The 22,076-nt window shown below is 38.9% G+C and overlaps 2 protein-coding genes across 2 annotated transcripts in view; one reads left to right on the plus strand and one right to left on the minus strand.

The window, feature by feature from the left end:
* TOX4 (TOX high mobility group box family member 4) overlaps positions 1–1,830 on the plus strand; it is a 15,263-nt gene extending 13,433 nt beyond the window's left edge. The window contains exon 9 of the mRNA XM_054575273.1: positions 339–1,830. Coding sequence (XP_054431248.1) covers positions 339–399 — 61 coding nt within the window. The 3' untranslated portion in view covers positions 400–1,830. The remainder of the gene's footprint in view (positions 1–338) is intronic.
* METTL3 (methyltransferase 3, N6-adenosine-methyltransferase complex catalytic subunit) lies at positions 1,626–15,855 on the minus strand. The gene is made up of 11 exons (XM_054575274.1): positions 15,656–15,855; positions 6,778–6,995; positions 6,284–6,688; positions 4,920–5,095; positions 4,108–4,324; positions 3,694–3,881; positions 3,184–3,222; positions 2,897–3,005; positions 2,711–2,776; positions 2,423–2,535; positions 1,626–1,761 (listed from the first exon to the last, which is right to left on the minus strand). The coding sequence occupies exons 1-11, from the start codon at positions 15,753–15,755 to the stop codon at positions 1,650–1,652; spliced, it is 1,743 nt and encodes a 580-aa protein (XP_054431249.1). The 5' UTR covers positions 15,756–15,855; the 3' UTR covers positions 1,626–1,649.
* Positions 15,856–22,076: the final 6,221 nt, after the last annotated feature.

Genomic DNA, 22,076 nt, shown 5'->3' on the forward strand with positions numbered 1-22,076 from the left:
GAACTTGAGAAGGAATGGATAAGTGATAAGTAGCACAAGAAGGTGCTAAGTATGGCAGCAGTTGGGGGGGTCCTGAAGATTTTGCCCTTCTCCCTAAATTTTCCTGGGATTTATCTACATCCATGAAACAAGGCATTGGTATTTCCTATTTCAAATCCTCTGCAGTAAATTAGGATTGCCTATACTGCTGACTTTCAGACCCAATGCCTATTATTTTTATAGAGTGATACCATCTCACCTTGATGCTATAGGACGCTAACTGGGAACCTATTTATTTAAGACAGTGAAACAAGATTACATCTAAGCTGTAATTCTTTGTGTGTCTTTTTCTCTCTTAGGGATGTCTTCTTGGCCTGGCTAGCCTCTAGAAATTCAAACACAGTGGTGTTTGTAAAATAGTCCTTCCTGTTCTCCACACCAGTGAAGATTTACCTACCAGGAACATGCCCAAGACCCTGCTTTTAAAACTCAAGCTGTGCTTCTGATAGTGCCTGATCTCAACCCTTGATGGTCCCTTCATGCTTCTCCCCTTTTCTCTCTTCAGCAAGGGGCTAGACTGTGGAGCAGGGCCATTGAGTTTCCTATAATCTGGAATTGCTTTTTACTTTCAAGTACAAGCAGAGATGCCAGTGATAATAGCAGAGGAAAGGGTGAAGGGAATATGGACAAGCAGAACATAGGGGTGGTGGTGGGGGGTTGTTTGAGGAAACTTCTTGGTATAACTGTCATAGGACTTGTCTAAAAGATTATTAAAATTATGAGAGTACAAATCAGCTTTGAGCCTACCACAGTATGCATCCATTTTAAAGGGGATAAAAGCTTCACTAAACAGAGCTAATAGTATCACATCTATACATTGCTTTTAGAATAAAGGTTTTCAACACAGTAGGCACACTGGGCTGTAGGTAAAATAACATCACCTAGGAGGTTATTTATTCCTCTTTACAATTATTTCTGTAGTCAGTGTCCTTTCTTATCTCAGTTATCAGAGTTTCTGAATTTAAAAGGCAGAAATCTACAAAGTCCAAAGCTGTGTTCACTTGCGTTTGAAGAAATATCTTTTAAAAGGTAGGCCAGAGATGTTCTCACTTACATGATACATAGAAGCTAATTCTCTGTACACCCTAGGCACTTACTTAAAACTTAAAATGTACTTATTTCACTGTTCTTGAAAATAAACCAAAGAATAATAGACTAAGAAAGCCACAGAGCTGTGATAGAATAAGCAAATGTTCAGAGCTTGATAGCCCTAGATTAGATAATCTAAAGTGAAGCTCAGAGTTTACCTTGAGAGGTGCTGTCCCAGACACTCCATCCCTTTTATTACCATGTTCATGTAGTTCTCGTTGCTAATCACACTCATCCTATATTACATAATCAACATTTTAATGCTTTCCATGCAGTCATTTAGTTTGAACCCTTACAACACAATGAGGTAGGTAATATTTCCTGTTTACATATCCGGAATCATACGAGAGATGAGTTACATGAGATAACAGTGTTGAGTGGCAAAGCCAAAATTTGACCTCAAAATCTATAATACAAACTTTTATTTAAATAAGGAAAAGAGCTATTATACAAAATATTACTCTTTAGATGCAGCCTGCAGAGCCATAGCTATGGGTGCTTAGTTCTGTAGGGAAGTGCTTCTATAGATTTTTAGGTTTGGAGATGATACCATCTGGATACCTTTGCTTGAACCGGGCAACCACATCAGGGTCTAGTAAGTGGATCCCATCCAGTTGGTTTCCAAGGGTGATCCTGAAGCATGGGGAAAAATAAAGCAAACCAAAATTCCTGGAATTAAAAGGCCTTAATATTGTTAAAAAATGAATACCTTTTATTAAGACTGCCTATGGTTTTATCAAATATTCATGCCAATGCTTTTAAAAACCTTATAATAATATATGGGGTAGCATGACTAGTTAGGAATTGGGCACAGATTCTGGTGTTAAAACAGGCAGGATCTGTATTACTTAAGGGTTAATACCTGATGGCTAACCAAGACTACTTCACAAAGTTGCTGCCAGGGAGTATTCCTTGGATAAGTAAAATGCTAGCAGCATAGCATGTCTATTTTAAAGCTCTACTAACAGGATGAAAGATGTTAAAATTGTTGACAGATTACATTCTTAGTAAACGCAAGGGGATGAATTGAAAACATCCATAGAATAACAGGAATGTCTTTAGCTTGTAAGAGAGTGGAACCGAGAACAATGGTTTGAACCCTAAAACCTGTGGAGTTTCCAGTGAGTGTTACAGAATTCTGTAAAACAGTCTAAAATACAAGCGTGGATGGCTTATGAATTTTCTGAAGCCCATTTACAGAATATTAGAATATGATGTGAAGCTCTACTAACTTCTGTCTTTGACTATTAATAGTTTTGCCCTTGAGGGCTAGCATGTTCTCTGGTCACCTTACCAGTTGGGTTGCACATTGTGAGGTCGTCCAAATAATTCAATCTTGCGAGTACCAGGGGATAGTCTCTCAATCATGCCATAGATTTCATCTGGTTTATGACTGGTGGAACGAACCTAGGAAATAAAGGGTCTAGCTACTTCTAAGTTACCCAAGAATGCAATTCTAACCCTTTCCATTTATGTTTAAGATCCAAATGAAAGAACACAGGACAAGAATACCCCAACCTCAATAACTAATAATTTTAACAATTAAGATGTGAAAGCTTTGGATGCTTGGGGAAGCACATACCTCAGCTACGATCACATCACAATCCAGACCTTGGTTGAAGCCTTGGGGATTTCCTTTGACACCAACCTGCTCACCACAGAGAACAGATTACCTTAGGAAACCCAGCATTTGAACTTTTTCTCAATAAGAAATCAAACAATTCCTCTTTTTGCTCCACCTAATGAATTGAACCCCACTGCTGCTCACCAAGCAGTGTTCCTTTCCATGGTTCAACCAGTGGCCTGTGCGGCCTGTCCGAATGATGCGCTGCAGTTGATTTGTCTTCACCCAGATAATTTCATCTACCCGTTCGTAACTGTGGGACATAGGAAAAAGTAACTAGAGCTTTAATCAGACTTCTACAGGTTAGGAGTAGTACCATCTGCTCTGTAGAGGCAAGGAATCACGGGGAATACTCTTGAGAGAAGTAAACATGTATCTCAACTGTAGCATGTATGTATTTACCTCAAAAGAGTAACATGATTGCTACTTACCCCCAGAGGTTCAGACATTCTCTGCCCAACTCCATGGCCCTAGAAAGAAATAGGGGTTAAACAGCTACGTTCATGTCTGTATTTTCTCTCCAAGATACATGTTAAGTATTGTTTTCAGTAGACCTTCAGTGAACATTTACATACAAGACACCATTAGGACAACAGTATGGACCTAAGATCATGAAGATAAAACATAGTATCTATTCTCAATGGCCTTACCTTTCACAACATAGTTAAATAGAACTCAAGGTATAATTTGTTACAAATACGCATTAAGTCTCAGTAGGAAAAAAAGCTGACTCAATCATATAGTTAATAATAGTTAACAGCACATCTAGGAAAACCCAGGATCTCCTAGGTTTAACTATAAACCTACGGTTTCCTAAGTTTCCTATTTAAGTACAATCATATAGTTAATAGCACATCTAGGAAAACTCAGGATTTTATCCCCACCCAGTACTCACTCTTTACTCTATCTGCCCATAACTACGTATCTTTGAACTGCATTACCTGCCTGTGACCCAGAGGAAGAGAAAGCCATCATCCTGCAGTACTGGTATGTTGAGCCTGCGCATCTCATCATCTGTCAGGGTCCCATAGGGCAGCTCCATGTGAATATCCCAGGGTGGGTCAGCCATCACAACTGCAAACTTGCCCAAGATACTGACGTCCAGGTAGCGGATATCACAACAGATCCACTGCATGAGGTGGCATTTGGTCATCTTCCCTTCCTCCACTCTCAGATTCATGGCCCCAGTCCCTCTTTTCCATTTGATTTTCCTACTCCCTTCTAAGCATATCTATCCCACTCCATTCCCAATCAGCAAGATAAGATTACTAATTATTTCCTGCTTTCCTAAATGTATGGCTGCCCTATTACAATTAAGTCCCTAAGCTGAGATAAGTTTCTGAGCGGACAGGTACCTGAGGTGGGAAGAGTCGATCTGCACTGGAGTCACCTCCAACACTTTGTGTAAGCGCAAGCTCCTGGCTTGGTGTATGGTCTTTGCTCCCAGGAGCCTCAGAATCCATGCAAGCATCAATTTCATAGTGAACATATTTGCAGGTATCCATGTGGAAACATGTGTTAAGGAAAGAGCAGTCACCTAATGATTCATCAGTGTGTTTATTGATTATTCGTCTGGAGAAATAAAATGGGAGAACCAGAGTCAAGATGGTGTTCCAAAGTTAGAGCCCACAATTCAAGTCCAAATGGGTTCAAAGTTTCCTATCATTTCCCCCTCTCCTAATTTTCTCTATCTTTAGAGCTTCCTCCACGAGTTTTCAGAGAAGGAGGAGGCAGATGACATAGAAATCCGTAATTTACACTGAACGAGTTTTAATTACTCTCTGAGCAAAGACATAATTCGCTTATGGAAGGAAAGGCTTGCTGGTTAAAGCAGGATAACACTGACCTAAGAGTCCAAGTCCTGTTTCTCCTAAGATTGTCTTCCTTCCAAAGAGCTTTAACTTCCACTGGGGCTCAGAGAAAGAGATGCCTTGCTATTGCAAGAAAGCTATTGCTATTAAAAAAGACTTGCATTTATTTGGGAGTCCATTCATTTATTTGTATCCCCTCCCACAGAACACTACTTCTAGAAGTATACTGTCAGAGTCCAGAGGTCTTAGACAAACCATATTAAAACCATTTAATAACAGGATTAAAGACAACCCTAATGACAGGAAGCAATGTGCTGGAAAAGAATGACCGTTCCTAGAGACCCATCCCAAAAGACCTGAAGTGCAGCTTGCGACAGGGCCGATCAGCATCACTGGCTTTCATGCACTCCTCCTTGGTTCCATAGTCACAGAACTCTTGCACTTGGGCTCGACCTCGTGACCGAAACTTTTCAACAATGGATTGTTCCTTGGCTGTTGTAGTATTTAATAACTCTAGGATCTCCTGACTGACCTGTGACAAGAAGCCTTGGACTTAACAGGGTTTGTTGATAAAATTAGCCCTTAAACCACTTCTGTAGATTCTACCTGACAATAATGCCTACCAAAACTACTTCTATTTTATTTAGGTACTGAACCATGGCACAATGTTAAGCACTTTGCTGCTTAGCAACAAATCTATAAGGGAGGATACTCTGGTTATCCTCATATTATAGATGAGAACACTAAGGCTCAAGAGAAGTTAATTAACTTGTCAAAGTCACCCAGTTAGAAGTAGCAAATGGAAGAGAACTCATATGGGTCCAATATTTATACTGAGAACCACTAAACAGTTTAGTCCTCAACGTCACTGATTGGTTCTTTGACTTTCAGTGAAATGGTGTATAACAAAACCAGTTTTACCACAGGATAACTGATATATACAAAAGTTAAGTTCCTAAGGTATTTCATCAACGTTATGACAAAATAGCATTAAAGGAAATGACTTTGAGGACCTGCTGTATTGTCAATTAACATTATTTAATCAATGTCCATAATTATTGGTCCATATGACTACCTTTCAGTATTCATCACCATTCATCTCACTCTATTCCTTCTATATTTGGACTCCTCTTTTTTTAAATTTTATGTATTGATTTTTAGAAAATGGAAGGGGTGGGGGGGGAGAGAAAAATCTCAATTTGTTGTTCCATTTATTTATGCATTTGTTAGATGATTCTTCTATGTACCCTGACTGGGGATCAAATCTCAAACCCTGGCATATCAGAACAGTGCTCTAACCAACTGAGCTACCCGGCCAGGGCTAGATTCCTCTTCTCTTGATCTCATGACTTTTCCAAACAGATCCAATGACAAAAATTCTCTAAATCAAAGTTTCTCAACATTGGCATTATTGACATTTTGGGCTTGATAATTATTTGCTGTGTGGGAGTTGTCCTACTATGGCTATTGGATGTTTAGCAGCATCCCTTGCCTCTTACCCTCTAGATATTTAGCACTCCCCTGTGTTGTGACAACCAAAAATGTCTCCAGACATTGTCACATCTCCTCTGTGAAGAGGGAGGACAAAATCATCCCCAGTTGAGAACCTCGGCTCTAAACCTTCAATTCTAAGAATTGCTCCTTGCCCTAGCGGTAAATTCCTCTCAACCAAAGCCATAATTCAAAGTATATGTGTGAAAACATTTCCATCTGCCCCTACCTTCTTGCTCTGTTGTTCCTTAGTAGACTGTTGGTTCAGAAGGCTTTCTATCTCCAGATCAACATCTGAGGCAGCATGTTTCCTTGATTTTTTCATTGGCTCCTTGACTGCTTCTGATGCTGAAGAGGTCAGACCAGAGGCCAAAGAGCTAGCAAAGGCAGCTACTGTGGTCGAGTCCTGTTCTGCACGCCGCTTCTGCCCTGTGATAGTCCCTGTTACCTCCCCAGGGCCCTTCTTTTCTGCCACAGCGCCCATCATGGCAGAGAGCTTAGAATGATCAGCATAGGTCACAAGAGTAGGATGTGCATCATCTTGTAGGAGACCTCGCTTTACCTCAATCAACTCCTGAGCTGCAAACTTCTGTAGGAGGCTTTCCACCCCATCTTGAGTAGCAGGGGCATCTGGCTAGTGAAGAAAGGGAGGGCAATAAGACACTGACCGTGAGCTGAAGAAAAGAGGTGGTAAATCCCAACCCTGTCCTATCAGGTCATTACCGTAGAGATGGCAAGACAGATGGACACAGCATCAGTGGGCAATGTTAGGGCTAGATCAGAGAGGTGGTGTAGCAACTTCTTCTCTAATTCGGGGTCTGTCGCTAATTCAGGAACTGCAGAAGCTGTGCTGGGCTTGGATCCACCAGAAGTGGGTGCAGTAGGCACTGGGCTGTCACTGCGGAAGGTTGGAGACAGTGCTGCCTCTGGATTCCGTAGATCTAGTAATGTAGAGAATAGAAACTGAAAAAGGGCAACCATATTCATGCAGGAATATGTCAGACTACGTATTCCTCAGGAGTCAAATTCTCCAGCATTCACAGTACACAGTTCTTTCATTTCATGCAGGAAATCCTCTGACCAACTTTAGCACTAGATAACTTTTCCTCAATCATATTTAAACATTTACTGCTTTGCCAGGATAATCCTCGATTTTCTGGGAACAATTTGCTTTTTCTCGATTGGATGACAGTTTTTCTAATTCCTTAGCCTTGCTGTGTTTCAAAGGATATAAATTAGCAGCATGGTAGATTTAAATGTCCGTATCACCCCCATTCAAGTCACTCTAAATGACAACTGATATAATCAACCTGAGTTTACAGGTTAGAAATATTTTCAACAACCTATGTTGTGATTAAATCTTTTGGAGGAATGGAGTTTGAATTTTTATGAATTAAGGCCACTGATCATCAGAAAGTACATCAAATGACAGTGTTAGAGGTTAAAATGATGTTACCTTTAACATCAAATACAAAAATCTTATAAAACTTTGCTGAAGCTTAGTCACAAAATTATATTCCCTGACTGCATTTGTATCACCTATTCTAAATCATAAACTGGGCAGTCATCATAACCTTAATAAGAATTAAGACGCTAAAATAAATACAAAATATTGCCTTTGGGAAGGCTTGATATCTGTGATTATTTAGTTAAAATACAAATGAAATATTAAACTCAGGACCTATACTGGAATTCTGTTCAATTAGATTTTAAAAGATATAAATGAGCCATTAGTTTACATTTAGAAATATTTTGGTTACTTGGAAATTTCCACTCAAATGGAACTGACTTTAGTAAAATTTGACTCAGAAATTCTAAGGACAATGGAGCTGAACTACCCCAAACACCTTGCTGGAATAGTTATATTTTATGAAAATAAGTTACACCCTATTTGGAAAATAGACGCCACAATTCCATATTACCTGAAAATAATTAAATAATTAAATAAATGACTTAACTTTCTTCACCTGACTTATGATTCCTTTACATTCTGCTGAATCTTAAAGAGACCAGAACTCAGATGAACTGATAAAAATTCCTTGTTTTGTTTTGGCAAAGGGGTATTATAAACATGGAAGGGTCATGGAAGCACTCTGAAGGTCAGGATAAGAAAGAGTTTGAGAGCAACTGATTTAAGCAAAAAAAAAAAAAAAAGTAGTAAATATAAGGGACAACATTTAGGTTGTTTTATATCTTGGCTATTGGAAATAATGCTGCAGTGAACGTGGCTGTGCAGATATATCTCCAAGATCCAAGATCCTGATTTCAATTATTTTGATTATCCAGAAGTGGAATTGTTGGAGCTTATGGCAATTGCATTTTTTATTTTTTGAGGAACATCTATACTTGTCTCCTATAATAGCTATCGCAATTTACACTCCCACCAATAGTGAATCAGGGTTCCCTTTTCTCTTTACCAACATTTGTTATCTTTTGATTTTTTTAATAACAGTCACCCTAAGAATTAGGAGGTAACATGTCATTATGGTTTTGATTTGTATTTCCCTAATGATTAGTGATGGTGAGTATCTTTTCACATACCTGCTGACCACCTATCTATATGTCTTCTTTGAAGACCTATTACAAACTGATTTTGCTTGTTTCTTGCTCATGTAACTTAAAAGAAAATAATTAAAGTGTCATTCATTAAAATAAATGCCAAGTTATTCCAAGATTTCAAATTCTCACTCAGTTCTTCAAAAACATTCTTATTAATGTAATCTAATCAACATTCTGTTTGGGAACATACTTATTCACTACCATATTATTTTTCATTACACACATGCGCGCACGCATACACACACACACAGTTCTTGAGACACTTGGCTTAAATATGCAATAACACTACATTATTTTGATAAATGTTTTCTCTATTAACTTTATTTTAAATGAAACCAGGAGCTAACAGTTCAAATGGGAAAAAGCAATCTATTTGACACTGTTATACCTGCTATTATTAAATTTGGTTAGATGTTAATGCTCTCAATTTCTTTCCTACCAAGTTTTCACACAAATGTTATTTGCTATTTCTAAAATAGACTAAACTTTTTATTGTATACTTTATACACCCTATCAAACATTATCTCAGTGAGAAAAAAAACACTGATTTTGTTCCAGGTTTAGGGTCAATAAACTGCAAATGGGCTTTTAAAAAAATTAAAATAAAAGGTAACATTGATTAATAACATTGTATGTCTCAGTATTGTAATACAAGATAGATCTGTATAGTCCATTGTGTGTTCAAGAAAATGTGTTTTTATAATTAACCTACTGATACTATTGAGGATGTAATCACATAAACATTTTACTTTCTCCAATTAGTGACCAAATATAGATGTTCTTTGAGTAATGTATAATTTTTCTTAAAGTAAGCAAGAAGTCTATAAAATGAGCCACTTTAACATATATTTCCAATCTCTATAAGTAGATATTGACTTTTTTCGCCTTTGTAATTTGACTAATCACTTGTTTTAATACTGCTCTTTTTAAAAAAAAAAAAAAAAAGCAGGTGATGTGATTCTGGTTAGGAATCCTTGTGTTAGTAACACTTCCTGGGAGTTGTCTTTTCACCGCAATCAGGACACACTTAAGTTCAAAATATCTCATTTAAGGTTATTGGGAGGAGAGGGATCTTATTCAATGTTGTAAACAAAATTTAACAGCTAGTTAATGTTATAAAAATTTAAACAATTTTTATCTAAATGTTGTGAACAAAATTTAAAGCTAGTTAATTTAACAGCAGTTCCTATTTATGAATGGGCTTTAGCAACTCTGTGAATTCTATGAAGTCATATGCAAATTTCTGTATGTGTGTGTATGAATAATAATATGTATGCATATATGTATTTGGGGGAAAGACTCTAATGTTTTATCATTCTTAAAGTGGGTTAATGTCCAGAACATGAATAAGAACAGCTGGGTTACAATCCTTCAAAAAGTGTTCATTATTAATTCAAGGCATTTACTGACTATTTCCACTATGCTGGCAACTATGGTAATACTCTGCTTCTAATGAAAATTGTATGTGTTGTGTTCAGCAAAGTAATACAAATTCTTTATTTCATTCTTTGCTGAAGAGCTCCATTGCATATAAAGAAAGCATTAGCTTGAATATATGAAAACATGGTCAGTCTACTAATTTGCTGACTCCTATAATATATCAACATCTACACACAATCTTCAATCTTATTAATGAAGTATATTGAGCAGTTCGCAAAATTACCATGTGCTAAGCTTTGCCAAGTCTATTTTGTTTCAATTAAAATAAAATAAAATAAAGATTTATTAAAAGTAACAATCTTTACTTCAAAAAGCTGTACTTTACCTCTATGGAAAACAGTATAGTCGTTCCTCAAAAAATTGAAAATAGAAATACAATTATTCCCCACTTTTTCTTTTTAAAGCCTCACCCAAGGATATGTTTATTGATTTGAGAGAAGGAGAAATAGCATGTTAGAGAGACACATTGATTGGCTGCCTCCCTTACACACTCCAACTGGGGATCAAACTCGCAGCCTAGGTCTGTGCCTCAGTGGGGGATTGAGCCTGCAACCTTTTGGTGTAAGGGAGGACGCTCGAATCAACGGAACCACCCGGCCAGGGCTACCCTGCTGCTTCCAAGTTTGCTTTATGCCTCTTGGCTTTTATGAAAGACCTACATTAGTACTTGTTTTTGCTAACTAAAAGAAATCCAAAGAGGATTTTTGCTTTTATGAAAAAAGGCAAAAAGTGAATGTAGCGTGATATGTCCTAAGGTAATTGCTTTTTCACAATTAAGCCATTTCACCTTATAAAAGGTTTCATAGGAACACTCTACTTCTGGATAATGGAGAAACCTGTACCATATGATCCAGCATTTCCAATTCTGGGTATACCTCCAAAATTTGCAAAATGTCTCAAAAAGATATTTGTACACAAAGCAGCATTATTCACAATCACTAAAAGGTAGAAGCAACCAAGTGTCTACCTATCACTAAATGGATAAACAAAATGTGGTATAAATATATAATGGGTAATTATTTAGCCTTAAAAAGGAAACTCTAACATATGCTACAACATAGATGAAACTTGATGACATTTTGTCGAGTAAAATAAGCCAGTCATAAAAAGACACATACTTTATGATTACATTAATAGCTATCTGGAGTAGTCAAACTCATAGAAACAGAAAGTAGAATAGTGGGTTGCCACAAACTAGGAGGCAGGGAGAACAGGGAGTTATTATTGAATAGGTACAGTTTCAGTTTGCAAGATAAAAAAGTTCTGAAGATTGGTTGCCCAACAACGTGACTATACTTCAAACTACAGAACTGCATACTTAAAAATGGTTAAGATGGTAAATTTTATATGATGTGTATTTTGACACAGCTTTTTTAGAGTTGTACTTTAACAATGACAACAAAGGTCTCCCAATGATTCTTTGGCCATACTATGTTGCATTCATTAATGACATGGATACATTTTAATCATTTAATATCCTTGTCTTTTAACATTGAGCTCAGTAGTAAACAATTAAGTATGGTATTTCAGTAATACTATAAACCAGTGTAGTAGGAAAATTATTTCCCATGAGGAAAAAAAACTGATGATCTGACCTTTAACCAATTCTTTTGATTTATCTAACAACCTGATCAATAAACTAATAGAATATTTTTCACAACATTTTCCTAAGAATCCTAATCAAAGAAATATATTCTTTGGAATAATCAAAGTAATTGGAAGAAGGAGCTGTGACAGGCTGGATTAATTTGTGTGTTTCATCTCCGTCTATTCTCATAGTAACAAAGGGGCCAGCCAAGCCTCAGGGACAGAAGACAGCATATATTTAATCAGAACCTCAAAATACTCTTACAGGAGTTTTAACCATATTATTAGGTGGATGTATTAGGATTCTTAACCATATATTATTAAGATGGATATACAAGCCAAGAGGTATTTATATCCAAAAAAAGAAAATTACATTCAAGGGAGAATATAATCTTGTCAAAAGTATTAAACATGCTTAGCAAGGACCTGGATGAAATTGAGGCTCTAATGGTTAGGTTTCCACATGGCACAAAGTTTGGTTAATACCAAAGTATGGTTAGTACCATGAAAAAATGAAGTGGAAGTTAAAATTACCAAGAGCAATTAGAATCATCCATTTGAAGAATATGAATTTAGAAATGAAGAAGTATAAAGAAGTATGGTGAGGAATAATTATAACCAAAACCAAAGAAAGCCACAGATGGCATTTGTCACAAAAATGACAACGATAAAGCTGAACACAAAGTAGTCAATAATGTAGTACAATGGTGTCAAAGATTTTTAAAATTTGTGTAGATTATTTTGTTAAAGGAAACAACTACTTGAATCCTCAGGTCCCATTTTCAGGTTGCTACTGGTGAAAAGAAAACAAATTTTTCTATACTGAAATTTAAAAACTATCCCTAGAAGAAAAGCACTTACACAAGGCTGTCACATCTTCCCACACTGCAAATGAGGACCAGGGGACTTAAAACAGAGTGATAAGACTATCCATGTGTATAATATTGTGGGGCAGGCGGTGACAGAACAAGCTACATACATTACCTCTTACTGAAATATGTATGAAAACTGAATAACCTAGTGTCTAAAAGTAGTAATTGGAGAGTTTCTAATTATGAAAGAATGGAATCATTAGTCCCTCTTCTTCTTTGCTGATTGAGCAACGCACTATTGGATGGTCCACATCCCACTGTTTCTTTCCTAATGATCACTTGAAAGACCTCTACAACAGGTTCCATAGAACAGATGTTTTTCCCACATCTCTCAAATATTACCCAAGTACAACCTGTTTTGCTACAATGTACTTATTCAATGCAAGTCAGCTCATATGCAATGGGTAAATAAGGGGACGTCAGAATAACTTGTTGGCTCAGCCCTGACCCATGTGTCTCAGTTGGTTGGGCGCTGTTCCCCAAAGTGAGAGATCCCTGGTTAGATTCCCAGTCAGGGTAAATGCCTGGGTTGTGGGTTTGGTCCCCTATCTGGGTGCATTAAGAGGGGCAACAGATTGATTTTTCTCTCCCTCTCTTTCTCCCTCCCTTTCCATCTCTCTAAAAATAAATAAAATCTTTTAAAAAACCTTGTTGGATCCCAAGTGATTTTTTTCATCATGTTTATGTTTTGAAGTAGTCAGGGGCAAATATTCTAATAATTAAAGAAAAAAACTTGGCAATATATGAATGTCTTAAGAAAAAAAGTTCAAAATCCTACAGAAATGCCTTTTTAAAAAATTAAGCGGGTGATTTGATGGTTTCCAGAAGTGCTACATTCTGCACTATGTTAAGCTGAGAAGGTAGCTACTAGTCCAGAGAAAGAAACTGCAAAGGCATTTCCCTTGGTTAAACAAAAAGACCAGTGAATAGAAGCAGAAGTAGGAGCCCCAGGGTATAGGCTATGGGTACAGGATGACTTTAATTATAGGTCAAAATACCAATGGAGATTTGACTATGCTAACATTTATAGTAAAATATTATAAGGGCCCTAACCCTATTTCTTCTATAAACTCTACTTTAAAAAAAAATTTTTTTTTTCTTTTAGAAACATCAGGATCACAACTTACTCATAGATCCACTGGTTGATTCTTGTATGTGCCCTGACCAGGGATTGAATCCAGAACCTTGGTGTATCAGGGCAATTCTCTAAACCAACTGAACTATCCAGCCAGGGCTTAAGATTTTTTTACTTTTTATTGAATTTATTGTGGTGACATTGGTTAATAAAATTATATAGGTTTCATGTCTACAATTCTATTAATACAATATCTGTATATTGTATTGTGTGTTCACCACCCAAGTCCAGTAATTTTTAACGCAGGGTTTTGCAGAAAACAAAGTTTTTCAGGAACACACACACCTACATAGCAGAAATGCTTCTAATTGTATCCTTTCAGAATGCTGTTCTTGAAAAAGTTGATTAAATACTTAAGCTCAGTAAGATGAGTCTATGATAAATTAAGCAATTGGGGGCCCTGGTCCTCTAGCTCAGTTGGTTAGAGTATCGTCTCCATACGCCAAGGTTGTGGATTTGATAACTAGTCAGGGCACATACAAGAATCAACCAAAGAATGAATAACTAAGTAGAAGAACAAATTGATGTTTCTCTCTCTCTCTTCCTCCCCCCCTTTAAAATCTGTAAATTAAAAGAAAAAAGTTGGGTCATTTGTTTATGACAGTGATATAATTGTAATATTTTCTATCAAAATTGATATGCATAAATAAAATGCTCAGAAACAGAGGAAACCAAAAAATAAGAAAAATGAAGAGAAAACTGGATCTACAAGAGGTCAAAGAAGCTGACGTTTATATATCAAGAAAAAAATTCTCCTTGGGTAATTCGGTAACTTCTCCAATGCTCGACTGACTACTAATTAATCCTTGATCATATGACTTGCACTTCTTCCTGCCCTTCTTTTTAATCATCTAAGTCCTAGATAGCCCTCAAAACCAAATTCTGAGTGCCAACTCCTCCATAATGCTTTCACTGACTAAACCAACTTTTGTTTCTACTCCATTGACTCTACTCATTGTGGACTCACACAATTGGCATTTTACATGCATCATATTGTATCTGACTTTTTATAAGTATCAATCCTTTATCCCCAATTAAATTTCAAACTCCTTGAGAGAAGCGTCAATGTCATACTTATTTTTGTCTAACTAGACTCATGCACACTGTAGAAATGCAATAGATATTTATTTATTTATTATGGTGTGAAAGTCCTGCCAGGGCATCTTCTAGTTCCAGGGGCCAGAATACATGCATAGACCTGATATGTATCAAAACAAGATTTAGTGATGGATTCGAATATACTAAGAAACACTGGAACAAGCTAGTACAATAGTGGTATAGAGATTCACTATAAAGTTGAACTTTCTAATTGACTTGTAAAAAATCCCTTAAGTAACTCAGGGATTGTGCTGGGAATGGGTAGTGGGTAGGACTTGAAAATCTTTTGAGGTTCGTTGTTTAAGACTGTGACAGGCGGTCAGGAGAAGTAGTTTAAAAACAACAAAAAAAATGTTTTCAGGTTCCTGCTCGGTAGGTAAATGACTGAAACAATGCCAGATCCTCAACTCATTTGGCAACGATGAGTGCCAACTCTGTGAGGGCCACTGAGATGGGCACTGTGGATAGTAAGGTTCAGGGCTTGCTCTCACGGTGCCCACAGTCGCAAAAAGCAGCCCACTACAAACCAGCACCAGAACCTAGGGGAGAACAGAACGCCACGAGAGCAACAACAAGAGGACTTGATGGTTCAAGGAACGAGGCTGGGAGACCTAGCAAACGCGACGATCCTGGAGACTTAAGAGGACTCTGCCAGGGGACCCGGGCGGGGCCCGGGTATTAGTGCCGAGAAAGCGAACTGACAGGACCGAGGCCCGGAGTAGGAACCTGGACTATTTGCAGGAAGGCGAAGTGTCTGTGTGGCTGAGGGCAGAAAGAGAGTACCAATGCTCGAAGCGTTAAAAAAAAATAGCTGCCTGGATGAAGGCGTCCACTCGAGGGCTTTTTTTTCTCCAGGGTTCCCTCCCTCCCTTCAACCCCGGCTAAGAATGAACCGTGACCCGCGCCTCACCCAAGTGCCCAGAGTCCTGCTTCCGCCTCCGCTGCAGCCTTTCCCGCAGCGAGTCCAGTTGCTTTTTGTGGGCCTGAATAGAGCTCCACGTGTCCGACATCCTAGTCCCTCAGCCTGGACAAGTCTCGAATCAGGCGCGGCTGACTAGCACCTCCCAGCTGGAGCTCCAGAAAAAAAAACAATTTTCACGCGGACACCCCAAGGCTAAACGGAAAACGGTGGGCAGATGCGCTAAAAGGAAAAACCATTTCCGGTTTTGCGCTTGCTTTGACGCTGAAACAGGAGCCATCTTAGGTATTGGCAGGATGGAGGATGTTTTTTGTTTGGCGCTCTTTCGTGCTTTCGGGTCCAATGAGACTGTGGTTACCATGTTGGTGCCTGGCAGAGCGGCCATGTTGCTTATAGGCGCGCATGCGGCCATGTTGAATGTTAAGATGAATGTGACAGGAAGACAGTATTGTAGAACAGTACTTGTAGTACAGATATTTAAAGTGGAGAATCACTTCGGTGACCAGTGTGGCTCAGTCACTTGGGCGTCCTCCAGCAAAGCGAAAGGTTGTTGGTTCAACTCCTGGTCAGGGCACATCCCTAGGTTGTGGGTTTTATCCCTGGTTGGGGGGTTGGGAGGCTGGGGTGCGTAGAGGGGCGGCAGATCTCTCTTCCTCCCTCCATTCCCCTTTCTCTAAAAAATGTTTTTTAAAGGAAGGATCACTAATTCTCGTGACAGTTTGATACATACCTTTTCCACTGAAGGTGATGTAGGTTTATGTTTCCATGCAAGGCAGGATAGTAAGAAGCTAGGTAAATTCCTTGGCAAGTGGAACGGGGACACTGAGGCAGATAGCCGAACAGACTGGCCAAGCATTATCTAGGTCTCAGTGGTATATCAGCTCCAGCCCCAGAAAAGTAGCAAAACCAGGTGGGTGACGCCAGTACCAGCTGCAGTGACTAAGGACCCCCTGCCTTGGCACTGACCAATCAATAGCGATCATGACCCTGAAAGGGCACACCCGGAAAACTGAAGAATATTCTGCTGAAACCCTCCCCTAATACCTCCCCTAAGGTACCCACCTATTAAGAGAGAGCTAAAGTGTTCAAGAGGAAGCACCCAGGTCTTTCTGGGGAGCAGCCCACTCATTCCCTTCCCTATAGGTTAGTAACCTATTGTAACTAAGCATTTGATGATAGTAACCTCAATTAGCTGAGAAGCTGGTTATGGATAGTAATGGAAAGGAAGGGGTGAATATGAACAGGGGCTATTGAGAAAGAACATGTATGTGTGTGGAATGTGGCAGTTACATCCATTCAGTAAATACTGTGTGAGTGAGTAGTATGTGCTAGATACTGTAGAGATTTAGTAGTGATCAAAATATTCATTTCTAACTCATTTTATGAATTTAATTTACTTAATAGGTAATTTTCAGTCTTTTGATATGTGTACCTTTGTATATGAGCCTAGAAGTAGAGGACACAGAAATGAATATGCGCACACGTCAGCATCTCTGGACATTTAGTTCTCAGGATTACACTTAATGAAAGGCAAAAATGCTATCTTCCTACCTGAAATACTCTTAGGAAAGCTGGCTGATGTGAGATAATGAAAGACTGCTCCACCTAAGGGTTTTTGCTTCCTTAATAACTTTGGTATAGCAACTGTCCTCAAGAAAGTTAACAAGGGATGCTTTTGTACTTTATTCGGGATGTATCCTGGGTGGCTTTATGTTTAGACACAGGTATTATTACTAAAGTAAGAGTGCCCCATTATTGCTATATTATAGAACTGTTAAATTAACATTTAATAGTTCACAAATCTGAATTTCTCATTTATTATAACTGTTTCTTTCAAGGTCTGGAACATATAGAAATGAAATATAAATTTATATAGCAGTAAAACTAAATAGTCTTGGATGACGAAGAGTACTGGATACATCCTTGCAGAAGATGAAGAATTCTATGGGTCAACCCCTAAATGGTATAAGCATTTTTGTCTACAAAAGGAAAAATTTTATAGTAGAAAAAATTTTGTCTCTGGCAGATTTTGGGATATCTAAGTCCTGGATTGCCTACTCTCACCTACAGAGGAAGCCAAAGAAAAGCACAGGAACTTCTGAAAATCATCCAGACTGAGGGCAGCTCACAGGTCTTTGCTTTGACTTCCACTTTGGGTAAACTATTACAGTAGTAAATTAGGAAAATTTTAAGAGAACAGGAGGGCCACTTAGCATGATTTGCATAGATTCTTTCTAGACTCCTCATGAGCAGTTTTCTGCTCAAAAGAAAGGTGCTCCTTTCTTATCTATCTTAGTCTACATACAACCTTAAGCACTGCAGAGAGGAAGGAGCCTCATCTAGACCTCTTCTAGTCAAAACAGAGTGTAAGCCTAGTTATGAGCAGATGAGTGCTGCATATGCTATATTTCTTAACTTTTCATCATATCTGCTGTGGTACTTTCCAGAGTTAGCCACAACAATGCCTGAAATCCCACATGCCCTTATGCAGTGTAACTTTATCACTCTTCCTGTTAACAGGTAAAGCTCATTTCCCCTCCTTTTGAATGTGAGCTGGCCTTGTGGACCAGCTTCAGCCAACAAAATGTGTCAGAAGTGATAATGAGTTTCAGAGCCTAGGCCTTAAGGCCTTGCAGCTTCTGCTTTGTCTTTTCAGAGACCTGGTCCTTCATGGATGTCCAGTTATCCTGATAGATAAACCATCTGAAAAGAGTGAGGGAGGAAAGAGAGAGAGAGAGACAGAGAGATCTGAAGAGACAGAAAGAACTTGAAGGGAAAGAGATCCTGGAGGATGAATCTATGAAGGTGCCAACATTCCAGCCATTCAGCTGAGGGGCCAGAAGTAAGGCCAGCTTGGATCCTCCAGCCCAATAAGTGCTGCCTGGGTGAGCTAGGTCCTCACCATATGGGACTTAGACAAACCATTTTAGCTGAGGCCTGCTCAGACCCATGGAATCACAGCAAATAAGTAATTATTAAGACCCTAAGTTTTCGGATTGTTTGTTACATAGCAATGAATTACTGAAACATCAGTAGTACTAACTAAAGGCTCCTTGGCCAAATGGGTATTTTTCCTAAGTTTTTGCTCTTAGTTTTTTATTTTATGATCAAAAGCAAAATGTCCACTGGAGTTAGGCAATCTGTTATTGAATTAGACATTAGAAGAGCCAAGAAAGGACATGTAAAAGGAAGTCAAAGTTGGGTCTAATTGAAAGTAGCACCAGTGAAGTCTGTTTTAGTAATCAGGAGACAGATGTTCATTGGTCCAGGGATGGTAACCAGAGTCCCAAAAGCAGGAGTTTGTGACAGGTGAAAATGTGTCAGGCCCTGGCTGGTGTGACTCAGTAGATTGAGTACCTGCCTGTAACTGAAAGGTTGCTGGTTCAATTCCCCATCAGGGCACATGCCTAGGTTTCAGGCCAGGTCCCCAGTTGGGGGCCTTGTGAGAGGCAACTGATGTCTCTCACACACTGATATTTCTCTCCCTCTCCCCCCTCCACAGAAAGAAGAGGTAAATAGCCCTAGCTGGTGTGGCTCAGTGGACTGAGTGCCAGCCTGCGAACCAAAGGGTCACCGGTTCGATTCCCAATGTAGGGAACAGGCCTGGGTTGCAGGCCAGGTCCCCAACAGGGGGCGTGTGAGATGCAACCACACATTGATATTTCTCTTTCTACCTCCCTTCCCCTCTCTCTACAAATAAAGTCTTAAAAAGGAAAATGTGTCAGAGAATTTAGGCCTTTTCACAGGTGACAAAAGTTGTAATCTCTGAGAAGCAGATGCTGAGACAGAGGAGTTCAAAAGTTTTTTGGGAGAGTAAGAGTTGTAAAAAGGGGGTGAGGAGTAAAGTTGGGCAGGGAGAGCTGTCAGACTATGATGAAGACCTGACAAAGTCTCTGCCAGCCCAATAGAGAGTTCCTGAGGAAAAAATTGCTCATTAGAGTCCCATGTTCTATGGGAATGGCTAGGCCCCTGTGCCACTCACCACCTTGTTCTGTCATTGGCCAGGGGCTGGTGAGGAGTGGGACAGCTGGAAGCTGTCAACTAACTAGGCTTTCTGCAGCTAGGTAGCCATTTTATTCTTGAAGGGACATCTCTGAAGCAGCACATCTCCACATCTGCCAAAGGAAACTCAGTTCAGCATATCTTGCGGAGGTTCTTAAGTGCATTGGTCCTTAGGTTATTGTATGGATTGAGTTGGTGTATTTTAAAGTGGATATTATGAAAGCTAAATTCAAGAGCGTTATACACCTCCTTACCCTTTTCTGCCTTTGCACTGAGTTGATTATTTCCCTCTGGGAACCTGCAGTCCATTGTTTGTGTCTATTACAGTATTTACTACCACCACGTAAAAATGTTTACATTTTTCCTCTTCCTAGACCAAGCTCCCATAGGGACAGAGGTGTGTCTTATTTATAACTTTTGTACCTACTCAACACTTGGTCTCTGAAAGAAAATACTCAGAAATAACTGAATAAGCAAAGAAGCTATCTCTCACCTGTAATAGTGATTTAAAAAAAAATAAAAACTATCCAGTTTGAAACCTACCCACTGTTTATTTCACCTAGTATTTTGTGAGCTGCATTTATTTACACAGTTATTCCAGCAGGTTATAATTAATTCACCTTCTAAAAAGATGACCAAATGAAGTGACTTAGAGTGAGAAATGGCTGGTGTGGCTCAGTTGTTTGGAGTGTTGTCCCATAGACCCAAAGGTCACAGGTTTGATTCCTGGTTGGGACACATATCTAGGTTGCAGGTTCAATCCCCAGTCAGGGAACATACAAGAGTTAACCAATGGATGTTTCTCTTTCTCTCTAAAAACAATGAAAAAATGTCCTTGGCTGAGGTTAAAAAAAAAAAAGTGAGAAATGGTGGGGCTTGGAGGCTGCAATTAGGGAGACTAAAGGCTCTAAGAAAAAAATTTAAAGAGAGAAAAGAAAAAGTAATAAAAACCATCAGATAAGAGAGGTTAATGAAAGAAGAGCAAGCAGGACAGGTAGGAAAAATAATGAAAAGGAGACAGAGAGGGGGCGGGGAGTCAGACTCAGTGCTGACCTGACAGAGAAAGTACATAACAGCTGAAGCTTTACTAACAGCTGTTACCATAATGGGAACTGGCTTCTAAAGAGAGGACAAGTCCAGTTTAATTAGTTAAATGGCACTATCTACATCCAATAGGAATAGGGAAGGTAAAGAAAATTAGAAGGATTGGTGACCCATCTCCTTCCACAGGCTGACAGGAAAAACAGATTTATAAGGCTTTGCCAGGAATGAAAGAGACAGGAGCTATTTCTCCACCAAATCAAGTTCACAAGATTCCCATGTGTTCCTATTCTTCAGTAGTGGTTGTTTTTTTTTAAATGCTCACCTGAGGACATTTTGTCATTGTTTTGTAGAGCTAGAGGGAGACAAAAAGGAGAAACATTGATTGGCTGCTTCCCAAACTGGGGTTGTACGCACCCAGACTGGGAATTGAACCCGCATTTACACAGCTCACTGATGGGAGTATCAATCCTGCAACCTTTGTTATAGAATGAAGCTCCAGCCAACTAAGACACACCAGCCAAGGCTCATCAGTACTTTTTAAAGGGACCTGTACTGTTCTGGTGGGGGCAAGTAGAATAAAAAATCATTCTTTACCTTGAATCAAGCCAAGAATAGGTTCACTTACCTTCTCCCTTCTGTCTTCTAGCCAGCCTTATATAAGGAGTCCTTAATGATGTAGCAGGAAGCCAGCACCATTGCTGATCACTGTTGGTAGCACTAAGACTGTGATTCTGTCAACTTGAGTTCTTAATCCAACTCTGCCACTAATTGATTGACTTTGAGCAAATTATTTTACCAGTTCCATCTCTTTAGCACTAAATGCAGTGATATTGTAGTCTTAAAAAAAAAAAAAATCTGGAGCATCTTATTTATTTTTTAAGATTTCATTTATTTATTTTTAGAGAGGGGAAGAGAGGGAGAGAAACAGCAATGTGTGGTTTCATCTCACACGCCCCGGACCAGGGACCTGGCCCACAACGTGGGCACGTGCCCTGCACTGGGAATCAAACCAGTGACCCTTTGGTTTGTAGGCCAACACTCAATCCACTGAGCCACACACCAGAGCAGCTTCTCTTTATGAAACTAAGGTCTTAGAGTCAAATCTGAACCTTACCATTTCCTGCTTCCACCCCCAATGTACTTCCTCTACTAAAAATCTTCCTTTATCTTGTTTGTAAAAATTATTAGGGTTGAATTACTTTTATGTTTATCTTTATCTCAAGGATCTCAAGGATCATACAGATTAATTCATCTTGGTTCTGCAGATTAGCTGATGTCAGCCAGGCTGGCCTGGAGTTCAGTAAAGATTGATAAAGAGCTTCCAACCTTTAAACAAAACAAAACAAAAAACCCAACAAAATAAAAT

Source organism: Pteronotus mesoamericanus, unplaced genomic scaffold (genome assembly GCF_021234165.1).
Source record: "Pteronotus mesoamericanus isolate MK-2021 breed Mesoamerican mustached bat unplaced genomic scaffold, CSHL_Meso_final contig_272, whole genome shotgun sequence".
Lineage (NCBI taxonomy): Eukaryota > Metazoa > Chordata > Mammalia > Chiroptera > Mormoopidae > Pteronotus > Pteronotus mesoamericanus.